This window comes from Odocoileus virginianus, chromosome 28 (assembly GCF_023699985.2).
Source record: "Odocoileus virginianus isolate 20LAN1187 ecotype Illinois chromosome 28, Ovbor_1.2, whole genome shotgun sequence".
NCBI lineage: Eukaryota > Metazoa > Chordata > Mammalia > Artiodactyla > Cervidae > Odocoileus > Odocoileus virginianus.
This window is the reverse complement of record NC_069701.1, coordinates 130815-145580: the sequence shown is the minus strand read 5'-3', so window position 1 is coordinate 145580 and position 14766 is coordinate 130815. Positions and strand designations below refer to the sequence as shown.

The 14766-nt window shown below is 44.7% G+C and overlaps 1 protein-coding gene across 1 annotated transcript in view; it reads left to right on the top strand.

Annotated features, from left to right (window-relative positions):
• PANX1 (pannexin 1) overlaps positions 1–9812 on the top strand; it is a 59744-nt gene extending 49932 nt beyond the window's left edge. Inside the window, exons 3-5 of the mRNA XM_070457113.1 lie at positions 1410–1633; positions 3266–3915; positions 4435–9812. Of these exons, the coding sequence (XP_070313214.1) occupies positions 1410–1633; positions 3266–3915; positions 4435–4514 (954 nt within the window). The 3' untranslated portion in view covers positions 4515–9812. The remainder of the gene's footprint in view (positions 1–1409; positions 1634–3265; positions 3916–4434) is intronic.
• The last annotated feature ends 4954 nt before the right edge of the window (positions 9813–14766 follow it).

Genomic DNA, 14766 nt, shown 5'->3' with positions numbered 1-14766 from the left:
AGCACACACACAAGTCTGTAGTGAGTCACACTCTCACTTGGTCTGCTGCCGGCTTCCAGAGATGTCAGGGTCAGGTTTTGTGTCAACTCAAGGCCTTCGTAGCCTCTTTCTGTTACAGCTCTGAGGAGCTGTGGAGAGAGACCAATCCAAAGGGAGGGATAAGTTTTCCAGAGAAGTGAAATAATCTGCAGTGTATTATGGTGGAAGAGGCATGATTCTGGGGTCAGAAAGGTCCAGCTTTGTATCCTGCCTCTGTCACCAGCTTTGTGCTCCAGGGCCAGCAATTGCTCTGGGCATCCTCTTCATCTTTGCAAAATGAGGCCATCAGTAATGGTTTGCTGGGCTCATTGTGAGGATTGGCATTAACGTGGCCACTCTGTAGCCCTTCTGTTGGTTCTGGTTGGTGTGTTTTAGTGCCTGTGACATGCCAGGCACCACGTGAAGCATTTTTCATAAGGTATCTAATTTAATCTTCATAACACCTGTGTCACATGACCATTTCATAGATAGGGAAACTGAGGTCAGAGGCTCAGCAACCTTGCTGCCAAGGCCACTGCCTGAGCTTGACTTCACATCTGTGCTGGCTGCAGCTCCCTCTGTCTTTGAGGCTGAGCCTTCCCTCCCTTCCCCAGGGCACTTGGTTACAGGATGCTCTTCCCTCTGACTTCTGAAGCCTCTCTCGTTGGTTTTGCGCACCATTCAGATTGGGATGCTCCCCCATGACTGTTGTCCATTATTGTTGGCTTCTCTAGACTTGAGATTACCTGGCTGTAAAGTGAGGATGCTGTGTGGTCCTCATGGTCTGTCCCTCTACGGAAGGTCCGTTCTGCACTTTGTGGATTTTACCTGTTTATTTCCACTGGTTCATGAGATGTTTACTGAGTCACTGAAACCAACATTTTTCTAATTTGTTTTGAGAAAAGTTGTGCATTTCTGTGTTATTCTCCCAGATTCCAGAGAGGGAGAAAAACAGAGTTCCAAAAGCCTTAGTGACCTCCTAAAATCATAGCGATTAAAAAAAGAAAACCCGGAGGCTACTGTTAATGTCACAGTTCCTTAATTGTGATTTTGCTGAGGAATTATTTTAAAAGACCAGGGAATAATTTTATTTTTTGTTTCTTTCTTTGATTAGAGTGGAGATATCATGTGTCATGATGTACTTGCCAATTATTTCAAATTAGAGTCTAGCAAAGTTGGGGAGTTACTAGTGTCAAGTATTACCTGGACAGGTGAATTTAGCCCTAAGATGTAGCTACTGGGTAAGGAGCCTGATTTTCACAAGTGATGTGGGGATGCACTTTAGTGTCAAAATGAGAAAACTGCTCACATTGCTTGGCATGGTAACTTCAATGGGGACTGGAGGGGGGCGCAGTTCTGGTGATTGCATGATCTGCTCCTCTGTTTTTCAGTTTTTCCCCTACATCCTGCTGCTGGTGGCCATCCTGCTGTACCTGCCCTCCCTGTTTTGGCGTTTCGCAGCTGCTCCTCATGTTTGCTCGGATTTGAAGTTTATCATGGAAGAACTCGACAAAGTTTACAACCGCGCAATTAAAGCCGCGAAGAGCATGCATGACCTTGACTTGAGAGACAGTGTCTGTCCAGCACCAAAAGTTAATGAGAACACGGGGCAAAGGTAACTCAGCTCCCAGCCCACTGGGATTTGGGAGTACGAGTTTGCTGCCCTTCTCCTGTCCATCTGGGCTTTGGGTTCTCACTACCAATACATGGGCGACTGCCATCTGCCTTGTGACACCTGGGGGGAGCCAGGAAGGCCCATTCTCCCCAGATCTCACCCCACCTGTCTGCCCCAGCAGCGGTCCTCACCTCAAGTCCTTCCCTTGTGGAGTGAAGTGTCACTCTCTCATATTCTCAAGTGCAGGGTGAGTTGCTTTGACCTTCCCCTTCATGGAGAAACACAGGATTATGAGGCTCCTGGGCACCAAGAGTGGACGTGAGGGAACTAGGGAACAAGTTCCTTGCTTTTTTGACATTCTTCCTTTGGTTTTTGTTATTGACAATAGCAATAATAGCATTTAGTTCAGTTCAATTCAGTTGCTCAGTCATGTCTGACTCTTTGCGACCCCATGAATCACAGCATGTCAGGCCTCCCTGTGCATCACCAACCCTCGGAGTTTACTCAAACTCATGTCCATCGAGTCAGTGATGCCATCCAGCCATCTCATCCTCTGTCGTCCCCTTCTCCTCCTGCCCCCAATCCTTCCCAGCATCAGGGTCTTTTCCAATGAGTCAGCTCTTTACATGAGGTGGCCAGAGTATTGGAGTTTCAGCTTCAGCATCAGGCCTTCCAATGAACACCCAGGACTGATCTCCGCATTAGTAAGTCTCATTTTGGGCTTCCCAGTTGGCACTACTTAGTGGTAAAGAATCTGCCTGTCAGTACAGGAGATCCAAGAGACGTGGGTTCAATCCCTGCGTTAGAAAGATTCCCTGGAGTAGGAAATGGCACCCCACTCAAGTATTCTTGCCTGGAGAATTCCACGGGCAGAGGTGTCTGGCAGATTATGTTCCATGGGACTACAAAGAGTTGGACACAACTGAGCACACAGCTCTCATTTTAAAAAGTTCTTAATATAACTCAGACACTGTTGAGTTTTCCAAAGTGCATTATCACGTTATCTCATTTAATATTCAAAACATCATTACAGATAACTGCATTTATTTATCCCCCTCACAGCTGTTGTCTCATTCTCCCCCCCCCCCCCCCCCCGCCGCCCCAGTTGAAAACTCTGTCCTGTAGCTTTAAGTGGAAGACCTGGAACCAGGACCAGGTTTAGCTAAACCCACACCCTCTCAGCTGTCTGCCTCCCACTGCTGGCCTACAGGAAGCAGATGTGTTCTAGTTAGGCTGGAAAAATTGTCTTTTTTCTACACACTTGAATGGAAAATTATAGTTTAAAAAAACAGCAGTAGAATAAGAACAATCAAATTTATGTAACAAATATTTACCATTCACTAGGCTGCCAGGAGTTGTTCTAACAATTTACAAGTAGCACATTTAATGAATTAGACCTTCCTTAAAATATTAAGTTGGGGGGAGAAGGGTTTTATTATTACTTTTCCTTCTTTTTTTAAAAAAAAACAGAAAACAAAAAACTAATTTTATTCCCTGGGTACTCCAGTGAAGTTACAGATAGAGAAGTATGGAAGGGAAGGTGATGGAAATTTTCCATGTGGTACCATTGAATGTGTTTCTATTTGATGGTGTTGGTGAGGATTTAAATTATTTTTCTTTGTTTCTTTTTAGTTTACAGGAAAGCCACTTCAGGTACCCAATTGTGGAACAGTACTTAAGGACAAAGAAAGCCTCCAGACATTTAATCGTCAAGTACATGAGCTGCCGGGTGCTGTCACTCAGCACGATACTGTTAGCCAGCATCTACCTGGGCTATTACCTGAGCCTCTCCTCTCTCTCGGATGAGTTCGTTTGCAGCATCAAATCCGGCATCCTGAAAAATGACAGCACTGTCCCCGATAAGTTCCAGTGCAAGCTCATTGCTGTTGGTATCTTCCGGCTGCTCAGTTTCATCAACCTCGTGGTGTATGTCATGCTGGTTCCGGTGGTGGTCTACTCCCTGTTTGTTCCCTTCCAGCAGAAGACAGATGTTCTCAAAGTGTATGAAATCCTGCCCACGTTCGATGTTCTGCATTTGAAGTTGGAAGGGTACAATGACTTGAGCCTCTATGTTCTTTTCTTGGAGGAGAATATCAGTGAACTCAAGTCATACAAATGTCTTAAGGTCCTGGAGAATATTAAAAGCAGTTGTCAGGACATTGACCCCATGCTGCTCCTGACCAACCTCGGCATGATCAAGATGGACATGGTTGATGGCAAAAGTCCCGAGCCTGTGGAGATGACGGCGGAGGAGCTGGGGGACCAGACGACAGAGCTGCCAGGTAGGCCTGGCTCTTGGGGAGCCGGGGAGCCCACGGAGCCCTTTGCGCCTCCAATGACTGACTGACAGTGTCTGCCCCGCCCACTGGTGTTAGCCTATTTCTCCAGTGTGATTAGCGGAAAGCCCTCAGTGCAGGGAGAGAGGGGGTTGTTGGTGCTGCCTCAGGTTTCCAGGGGAAACACCTGTTGCTCTTCCTTCTCACTCTCTTCTGTCTCATTCTCCACCTCTTGCTCAAGCGTTCCTCTCCGATGTCACTCTTGCTCATTTTTGTTTTGTTTTACTGGCTTGTCTCCCTGTCCCTCTGATCATCTTGTTGGTCTTTCTCTGTCTCTTACAAAAGGGACTGGGAGTTTATTGAGTTACTTGTCATCCTGACCCACCTTCAGCTGCTCTGCAGTGAAGCTAAGATTAAGTGGATGAGGCAGAAACCAACAGCTAGGTTGATAGCAGAGGAAAAGTTAGTGCCAATGGAACCTGCCGTAGGATTTCCATCATAAATGCTTGTTTTCTGTTCTGGCAGATTTGAATGTACACAGTGAAACAAAAATAAGTAATAGAGAGAAGAATGCCCGACAGAGACTTCTGGACACTTCTTGCTGATGATTTTTGTCCTGTGAACTTCAGATCAGTGACTGACCTGGGATTCGTTTTGGCTACAGCACCTCTGGCAGGCACCCAGCTGATTGGCAGTAAATGGTTCTCAGCAGAGGTACTGAGCGTGTCTTACTGAGTCTCTGGTGGAAATGATGGTCAACAAATATTGTGGAGGGTGGTTCATGAACTTCCTACGAGACAACGTGGAAACAAGTAAGCCTCGGCAAGTGTCGACGCGAAAAGTGGTAAGGCTAATTCCAGGAAGAGGAGTAGCGCTTTAGTGCCACAAACAAAATGCCTTTCTGTGCAGATGGTGCAAAGAGCCTCTGAACTACAGAGAGCAAGAACTTGGGGAGCTTTTTATTTTGTTTTATGGGATGATAATGTCAGGGTATAATTTAATATGAATCTCGTCTATGTCCCAATGACTGTTGGAGGACAAAACATTCCCTGACTGACTCTGGACCCATGGGGGTCTCTGCCTGGTGGTGTCCTACCCTGGGAGAACCGCTGGCGCTCCTGTTCTCATAACCAGGCTCTGGGCCCTGCCACCTGTCACCCGTGGCCAACTGAGACCCTCTAACCACTATGTGATGCCCTGCGCTGCAAAGGGCAGTGGACCCAAGTGCTGCTCTGGCTGAGAACTTTGTTAATAAGGTAGAGTTGAAAGGATGTGTAATTCTTGACTTCATACAGGAAGGAATGCTTCTAAATGAACCCAGTGGGGAAAGCAAGCATACAGAACAAGTTAAAGTGGCTACTTTAGAAGAGGTTGTCTGCAGGGCATTCCTCTGTTATCAAAAGCATTTGAGACAGGATGTTACTGAGGCAAATTCACAGAACACAGAAGGCTTAATAGAACACAGAAGGTATAATTTTAATTCAATAAAGAAAACATATCAAAGAACACAGAAGGCTTAAAGTAAGGGACATTTTTTGCCTATTAGGATCAGAATGTATAAATGACATTTGCCATGTGCACATTAACATGTGCTCAGAGCCAGAACAATTTTGCAGTTTATTTATATTTAAAAACATCTTTGAAAAATTCATTTAACTTTAGAATTGTATGATATCAGAATTGAGGCCATTTGGGAAGAACATTCTAGCATTAATGAGGAATTATAGAATAAATGTTACAAATAGGTATGTCGTGTATCAACCAAGCATTATTTCGTAAACATTCAAGGCTGACTGGGAATATCAGAAACCTTTTCCCAATTCCAGTCATGTAAATAGATCCCAATTATGTTTACATTTTATACAAAATTCTTAAAAAGGACATCTGTGGACCTTCCAGTTTTTATTCTTGGAAAGTTAAAATTAGTACATTGCTACTGAATAATCCTCAGGAGCCTCAAAGTTTATGTGTGGCTCTTAGGGACAGTTGTTTACCTGATCTAATTACATAAGCTGCTCTCTGCCTTTCAGAATATTCGCAGAAGTGGATTTTATTTGTGTTTCTGTGATGGTTTCTGAGATGGAAAGCTAATAATAAATATCCAGAATTCAATCAGTGTTTTAAATTATTCTTACTGCATAATATTTATTACCCTTGAAATATAGTGTGACTTAGAAATGTCAGTAATCTAAATCATCGATTTTGCTACTTTTTTATATCACTGTATCAGATGTTGTATTGTAGTTCTCTCCACCTGTTTCTTTGTGTAATTTGAAAATTTTCTGAAATATAGTTTTCTATGACTTGATTTTTTTTCCCCCCAAAGTCTCAGATTCTTTATAGACTGCCCCTAATTTATAGTTTGAAGTGGATATGTTATTTTAGGAAATCAGGAACTTTCTCAGCCCTGTCACATGTAATTCTTTAATTAGAGCCCTAACATCTGTGCACCCCCCATCCCTACTCTCTGAGTTCCAGTAGCATCTGTGATGTCCCAGAGGTTAGCTAGTTACTGGCTGCGTGGATGTGAATAAGGCCGGTGCCCACCTTCGAGGAATTCAGAGACTAGTAAAAGGCAGTGAAGACAGAGGCAGGTACCAAGAGGAAGAGTAATAACCACAATGAAGGTCCTTCCAGAGAACTCCCAGCAAATGCTGTGTTCTTGGGGAACACAAAACTATTTTTCTCTTTCCCGTCATTTCTAGCTGATAGTTTTGAGAGTCTAGTTATTACTTTTCCCGGAAGTTCTTTAGCCACGTATCCCTCAAGCTGAAGCTTAAATAAAACAGTAACACAGACAGTGATTCTGAACAGAAAGAGCTCCAATCGCTCTTTGTACCTTACCTTGCAGGACATGGGGAACACAGCCTGGAGGTACATGATACTGTCCATGAACAATCACGGCAATAAGAGGCTAATGGGGACATCTGGCCATACATTTTGACTTGAGGAAAAGCGTTATTAGGAAAGTTAACTTCTCTATCCACTGCTGGCTTAGGTGAGGACTACCTTTGAGCAGATTCCCAAGGATGAGGAATCAATCATTGCTTACAAAAGGGGGCAAACAGATCCTAAATGACCACTGCCAGTGTCAGCTAACTTTGTTTCCGGCCAGTGTCTTCCTAATAAACCACCACATGTCCTCTTACCCAGGCCTTGTAGCACCGGTGTTGGGTCTGCAGTCTGACCAACCATTCTCACAGCAGTGTCCGGCTCCTCTAATTTCACCAAATAACAGGCAGACACTCCCTTAAGATAGAGGCTCTTAAACTTTTAGGAGGTTCCAAACCTTCTTGTAAATACATTTTCTAAAGCTAGGGACCTTCTTCTCAGACACACACACAATGCTAAATACCCTTGGGGTCTTCGTGGTCCACACACCCCAGGTTGAGGAGCTGGCTCTAATGGCTGGGGACCAAGCCGCGTGGTAGGGAGATTCCCGTAGCCCTTGTGAAAAGGCGTTGCTCCCAACAGTAAGTCAGGTGCTCATTCTGAGAGGGTAACAGGCGGGAAGGAAGGCCAGGGGTCTCCAAATGGAGGAAAGAGGCTGCAGGTGCCAGACATTTTTATCTCTCATAAGCGGCAGGAAGAAACAAACCAGCGATATGTCTTTCCTTCTCTATATAAATTTAAAAGGAGGTTTCTCTTAAAGTCCTGTGTTGCCATGACACCTGGTCTCACCTGAAGCTAACTACTCTCAAACCTTGAGTTAACCAATACATTTCTTTTTCCTATGGAACTGTTGTCTTAAGCTATGTTAATGAACCCCAGACTCTATCTTCAAGTTGGTTCCCCCAAACGGCCTAACTTACTTACTCAGGTATTGTTCCCCTAATCTATGTAAATAGAGCTATTTGTTGGTATTCTGCCCTTCTACAAGATTCAAGTCAATCGTTTTATGGCCAGGGATGAATTATCTGGTGCCATTCTAAATTTTATGACATTCCTTTCTTTTCATTAGCAGACTATGAGTGACTATATAACATACAGCTAAAGACTAGGAGGGGGGGTACTCTTTTGCCCCCTTCTGATGCCTATGTCAGAAGCTTTCTCTATCTCCTTTATACTTTAATAAAACTTTATTACACAAAAGCTCTGAGCGATCCAGCCTCGTCTCTGGCCCTGGATTGAATTCGTCTCCTCCGGAGGCCAAGAATCCCGCGTCTTATCGTTCAGCAACAACCTTTCAATTTACTGATTAGTGTTTACACACTTAGAATGAGCTGTCCCCTTGAATAACTGACAATGTTTCCTCAAGTCAGACTGAAAGAGTCCATTAAGAGAGCGGGGGGTGGGCAGTAGCCCAGCCTGATCAGGGGTCTGTGTAGACAACGTTCTCAGCCTCCAGATCACGGCATCGTCCCCTGCAGCCAGCCTCGCTGGGCAGGGGGAGGGTGGGCATACCGTGACATGCACGATGCTTTGTCCTACTTCGTAAGCATCCTGGGAGAAATGGAGAAATGTCCCACATTGTAGGCAGGTCCTGTGGGGTGTTTGTGTTTCTTTTGTGGAGGCTTCCTATTCTGAGCAGCCTCTCCTTCGCAAGGATGAGCTAAGCTGGGATGGCGGCAGGGCACTGCATGCACTGACCCTGTGAGAACTGTTCAACGCTTAGAGCTAGATTGTTGCACAGCTTTTAAAATGCATGCATGTTGGTCTCTTTTGCTTATTTTGTTTTAAACCCATTGCCATATCACAAGTTCCAGAACAGTGACTGGCATGGACTAGGCATTCTGTAAATACTTGAACAAAAGAGCACACCATTATAATAAATCCTAGTTTGTGGACAACTGTAATTTGATTTTAAAAGGCAAATGGTCCTCTGCAGGTCAGGGGAGGCGAGGCTTATTTAGCCTCTTGCTGGAGAAAGGATCCGTTCTGCAAATGGATAGATTTCGGCATGTAATTAGTGACAGTTCTTAGCTTTTTATTTTGGAGTGAATTGTGATCCTTTCCATGTTCAATACAAGTTTTCAGTGTTGCCTCCCAGTGATTAGGGCAATTGAAGTTATAAAGGTCTCTGTAATTTCCCAGAATAATTTGAAAAGGAATGTTGACTGAAATGTGCAATTCTGAGTAATTTCAGCTGAAGGTACTAGGATGAAATGGCTCCTCCTGGGCAGTCATTGGCATTTTTGTTCTGTTTTTCACAAGTTAAGTAAAACCTTTGAGAAAGTTTGGCAAAGATGACATTGTGTCATTTATGGAATGTAATACACGCTCATCCTTGATTGGTTTGTCCTGCCTGCTTTAGATGAAATGTATTATGTTTGGGGATTCTCTCTTTTGCTGTAAGAATACTTGTTTCTTAATGCATGTGATTTGATCAGTCATTGTTCCTGAAAGTTGTAAAAGTTTCTCGTACCTTGAATGCTTTCTCTGTGCCTCATCAGAAGAGGAAAAAAGAATTCTGCAATGTCCCAAGAGTTTTCTACAAAAACTGAAGCCATCAGCTCCTCTTTAACATGTTGGCTTTTTTTAAAAGCACGATAATGACAGTTTAACGGTATTCATAAAGTGGTGCTCTAGGCATAATTTACGTTCTTTTTAATGACTACATTTTTTTCAAACCTTTTAAAGAAAGATGTTTGGTTTTTTTTTTTTTTTTTTTCTTTCCGTGTCATTTGGTAAGAATGATTTGGTTTCTATTCCACAGAGATTGAAGGATTGGAACAAATTACAGTGTTAGAAAATGACTGTTAAAAACCAAGAGCCTTGACCATTCTATTTCATATTTCCACATAAGTCACCTGTCCACGCCCTGCCTTCTGACCATGCTGATATTTAAGGGGAGTTGAAAGGCTGAACACCAAGGCTACTGTGTCTATACATAAAAGTGAAGTGGTGTTTTTGTTCTGCACTGTTGTGTCTACCTTAAATAAAACTTCTTTTCTAATGAAAAATGTGCCTTAATGTTTCTTGTCTTCTCTTCAGGGAAGATGTGGCAGAAGATGAGTCCTGAAATGTCTTGAGGCCTGTTCCTCTGCTGGATACCTGAGATTCAGTAGGCTTCATGGCACACACAAAAATCCAGCTAGCTGACAGTAGCTAAAGGAAAAAATTCCTTGATTAAGGGCCCACAGATTCTGGAATTTCTAAAGCAGAGATCACATGCTTTCTGATTGGGAATTGTTTGCCTTTGCATAGAGAGGAAGGAACAGAGGCTTTGTGCTGCTAAACATGGGTCTGCCTGCCTCCCTGTCTCAAGAAGGGGACTGTGTTGTACAATGGTCAATTAACACAATTGACTGTTGTGGGTAATAAATCAGCTGCCTAAAATCTTATTACAGTGCCTGCCCCATGGTGAGTCTGTAAGTGCTAGCTGTAACTGTCATCAGCTCCTCCCCCACCCCACTGTTCCCTAAGGGGCACCCCCAGGGAGCTTAGAAGTTGTGTTAGTCTGTTGTTCCATAACATTTTACTACAACCATTGCAGCTTAAAGCAACACATATTATTATCTGGCAGTTTTCTGGGTTAGGCATCTGAATATGGCTGAGCTGGGTCCCCTGCTCAGGGTCTGACAAGGCTGCAATCAAGGTGTGGATTGCACCTGTGCTCTGATCTGGAGGCTCTACTGCGGAAGGGACTGCTTCCAAGCCCCCTCACCCCGAGTTGTTGACAGATTTCATATTCTTGGGATTGTATGACTGCCTTTTCGTTGGCTGGAGGCTGCTCACAGGTCCTGGCGTGTGGGTTTCTCTAGTATGACTGCTTACATCGTCAAGCCCATAGTGTTACCAACCTATGCTCACTCTGCTCGCCATAGGATAGGTCAGTGAATCTGAGAGGAGGGGTTGAGGCAAGGAATACGACTTTATTTGGAAAATCAGCTGACCAAGAAGATGGCAGACTAGCATCTCAAAATAATCATCTAGTCGGGGTCTGGATGCCAGTTTCTTTTATGGGTCAGAGATGAGGGGGAGGCAAGGAAACAAAGGAAACAAGGCCACTGATCTTGCAAATATTCCTAGAATGGCAAGCCTCAGGCAGTGGTGTGTTTCTTCCTTCCTGCCATCTGCAGGTGGGCAGGGTTCTGAGCAAAGGCACTTTAACAGTCAAGGCACCGGGGCAGGGTTCTCTGAAGCAGGCCACTATGTATGATTATAATAACAAAAGCAACGGAAAGCAAGTCAAAGAAACAGTTCCAACATGGAGTCAGAATCAACTTCTCCTGCACCAATAGGACTCTCTCAACTGGAAAGGGCCCAGTTCCTCTTTTAAGGGTTTGGAAATCAGGCCACTCAGGATACTCTTCCTCTTGATGGACTCAAAATGAACTGCTTTTATCAGCAAAATCCCATTGCTTTTGCTTTGTCTAGAAGTGAGGCACACTACTGCCTCACTCGGAGATTACACAGAGCATGAACACCCAGGGACTCATGGGGCTGCCTTAGGGTCTGCCCACGGGCAGTTATTCTGAAGCGCAGCGTCTCTGCCTCCAACACTGTGGTGTAGCCTCCTCCAGGGGAAGTTATTCTGAATCGCAGCCTCTCTGACTCCGCCTCTGTGGCACTGCCTCCTCCATACCCGAGTCCCCGCCTCCAGCCCGAGCGCTGTTCTTCAGGCTCTTGTCTGCTTCCCGGAAGTGCTCTCATGGACTTGCCGTGTCTAACGCAGCTTCCATACTCCTGTCAGTGGATTTCTTGGAAGGCAGACCTCTTATGCCAACCTTCCCCACACACCCCCATCACCACTTTTTAAATCCCTCCCTCCCTCTTTGGATTTCAGCGTAAGGAGCTAACTTTAGGGGCCACCTTCCGCCCACTACCTCAGGCTCATCCCGCCATCCCTCCTCTTTTTTGATGTGGCCACAGGTGTCGTTCCTTCAAGGCCTCTCTGCTTTCTCAGGTGCTCCTCTGTCTCCATTCTCTCTTAACGCTTATTCAAAGTCAGCTCCAGGTCGGTGGGAATGCATAATGGTAAAGCCACTATGAAAATAGTATGGCAGGTCTAAAAAAAAAAAATTAAGCATATCATTCCGACATAATCCAGCAATTCCACTTCTTGATATGTAATACTCCGGGCTGCTACAACAACCCGGAAACTAGCCCTGTTACCACAAAACCTGAGGCTGCCAGCCCCATGGCAGAGCGGACCTCCTTGCCCCCTCACCCTGCTGCCCTCTGCCCCCGTGCTCCTTCCCAATAAAATCTCCTGACTGTGTCAGCACGTGTGTCTCTCAGACAATTCATTTCTGAGTGTTGGACAACAGCCCACACTCGGGCTCTGGAAGGGGGCCGCCTTCCTGCAACAGGGAGAGCTTGCATGTCCGAGGAAGGGCCCTGGAGTGACACCCAACCTTGTGCGCCAGGTGACCGGCAGGACATGGCAGCAGGCTTTGCTACTGAGGGAAGAGAGAAGTTACCAGTTACAGAGGGAGCTGACGTCAGGTTACCTGAGAAACACCCCTATGCCCCTTTGATCAACTTATAGTAGAGATAATCCTGCTCTGAAGATTAGAACAAGCACTGATTAAGCTCTGATTAAGAGCGAAGGTCAGCCAGGTAAGTAGGCTGTGGGTGAGGCAGGGACTGGTCTAGTCGGGTATATTCAGATAGCAAGAGAACAGCCATCTTGAGTAGCCTAACCATATGTAGGGGTCTAACCTACATCATTTAAGCACTGTTATTAGACCCTGTTAGAGTAAGACTGTAACACCTTCTATTTATGAGTAGTTCCCAGCCAGGAAAAAGGCTGAGTCTACACTTCTTCCCTACACCAACCCCCACCTCCCCAGCTGAGAGCAGGGCATGAGGGAAGAAGCCGGATGCAGCTGACTCGGACTAACAGTTCCGTGTTTCACCTGATAAAACCAAATTGCAGTAACTAATCTTACCTCTTTCCCTTTCAAATAACATCAGTGTTCTGGTTCGCTTCTTGAAAGTGAGATGAGGGACTTCTCTGGTGGTCCTGTGGTTAAGAATCCACTTTGCAATGCAGGGGACTAAGGTTTGATTCCTGGCTGGAGTGGGGCAACTTCTGAAGCCCAAGGGCTCTGGAGCCTGTGGTATTGAAGGAGGAAACAGACAGAACAGGCTCCATCTTGAAAGCATGACTCCATCTTGGGCCGGACTGTGGACTTTGAGCTATGTGCCCAGTATCTATGGAAACGACATACCAACTGGAAAACCAGAACCCCCTGATGGAAGAGCCTCAGGGCTCACACCTAGACTCTCAGTCGCCTAAAAGAATACCCTAATTATCTGTGTAACTGAATAAAATCATGCATTCTATTATGCTTATTGGGATATGCCCACAGGCCTATTGATAATTGTCCACTCATAACTACCTAGGCTTCAGGCATATGAATCACAGGTCAACTTTAATTACATATTTCTTTTCCTTTGTTCAGACTAGTTTCAGGGAACTTGGGGAGGTGGGTTTGGGCACATACACTTAGGAGATATAAGGTTTTTAAAAAAAACTGGTCGGGGTCCTTGGCCAAGAGGAGACTCTGCCTTGGGCCCGTCAGTGTAATGAACTGCACTGCACTATCTGCATTGTCTTTCTGAGTGAGTGTGTTTCCTGCAACGCATGGCTACAACAGTACCACAGTTGGAGAGTCCATGTGCTGCAACAGAAGATCCTGAGTGCCGTGACTAAGACCCAACAGAGCCAAACAAATAAGTATGTTTTTTAAATGAGATGAAAAAAGAAAAGGAGCAAATGAGTGCTCCTTTGTGGTTCTCTAGAGACTGTAGATGCCTCAGGGAAAGCAGAAGCAAGTCAAATCCTGTAAATGAAGGAAAATCAAGATCCATTTCCCAAGAGGTCTGTTCCAATGCTTCAGTGTGTCTTTTCTCAGACTGGAGGAAAAGAAAAACCAGAGAAACCATAATGCTATCGAAAATCTCTTCCAAATCCCCAGAAACATAATTCACACTACCTCAGGAAGTGAAGAGTCAGGTAGAGCTTGAACCTCTTTGGAAAATTCAGAGACATGAAAGGAAATGTTCTGATGGTGATTTCAGAGCTAAAGAGACTCAGAGATTTTAACATTCATGCATTGGTTCATTTTGAATCTCAAAACTGTTGTAAAGGAAGTATTGTTAAGCACAAAGGGCCTGAGGCTCTTTCCTGTCTTTCAAAGTACTTAATAAATTATCACCCCTTGAGATAAGGGAAGGTACATTTTTTAAGGAAAGAGAAAGGAAATTGCCCCAAACTATGGCTGCTGCAAATGGGAACCAAAAAAAGAGTAAGCATTAGACAGAACAAGGGTGTTCTAGAGGGCTGCCCAACAGAATATGATGAGAGCCACATAAATTTACAGCTTTCTAGTAGCTGCTTAAAAAAATAAAATGAACATGAGAAATCAATATTAAAAATTATTTTAGTTAACCCAATATATTCAAATTCTCATTATTTATGTAGTCAGTAAGAGAAATACTGAGATATTGCATATTTTTTGGACTAAGTCTTTGAAATCCAGCCCATTTCATTTCAGACTGGCATCACTGAAGGAACTCAGAAGTCACAGCAGTGATTACCACATTGGTCAGAGCAGGTCAAAACAACATGTCTCCCCCACATCTGTTGCAGGAAGGGGGACCCTTTCCAGAGTCTGAGAGTGTGCTCTTGTCTAAAATTCAGAAATGAATTGTCCAAGAAGACACACATGCTGACAAAGCAGGAGACTTTCTAGGAAAGGGGCACCCGGGGAACCAGGAGGACTGCTCTGCCACGTGGCTCACAGTCTTGGGTTTTATGGTGATGGGATTAGTTTCCGGGTTGTCTTTGGCCAACCATTCTGATTCAGGGTCCTTCCTGGCGGTGCATGCATTGCTAAGCAAAGATGGATGCCAGCAGGAAGGATACTAGGAGGTAGCACCTACTTTTGACCTTCCCTGAGCTCT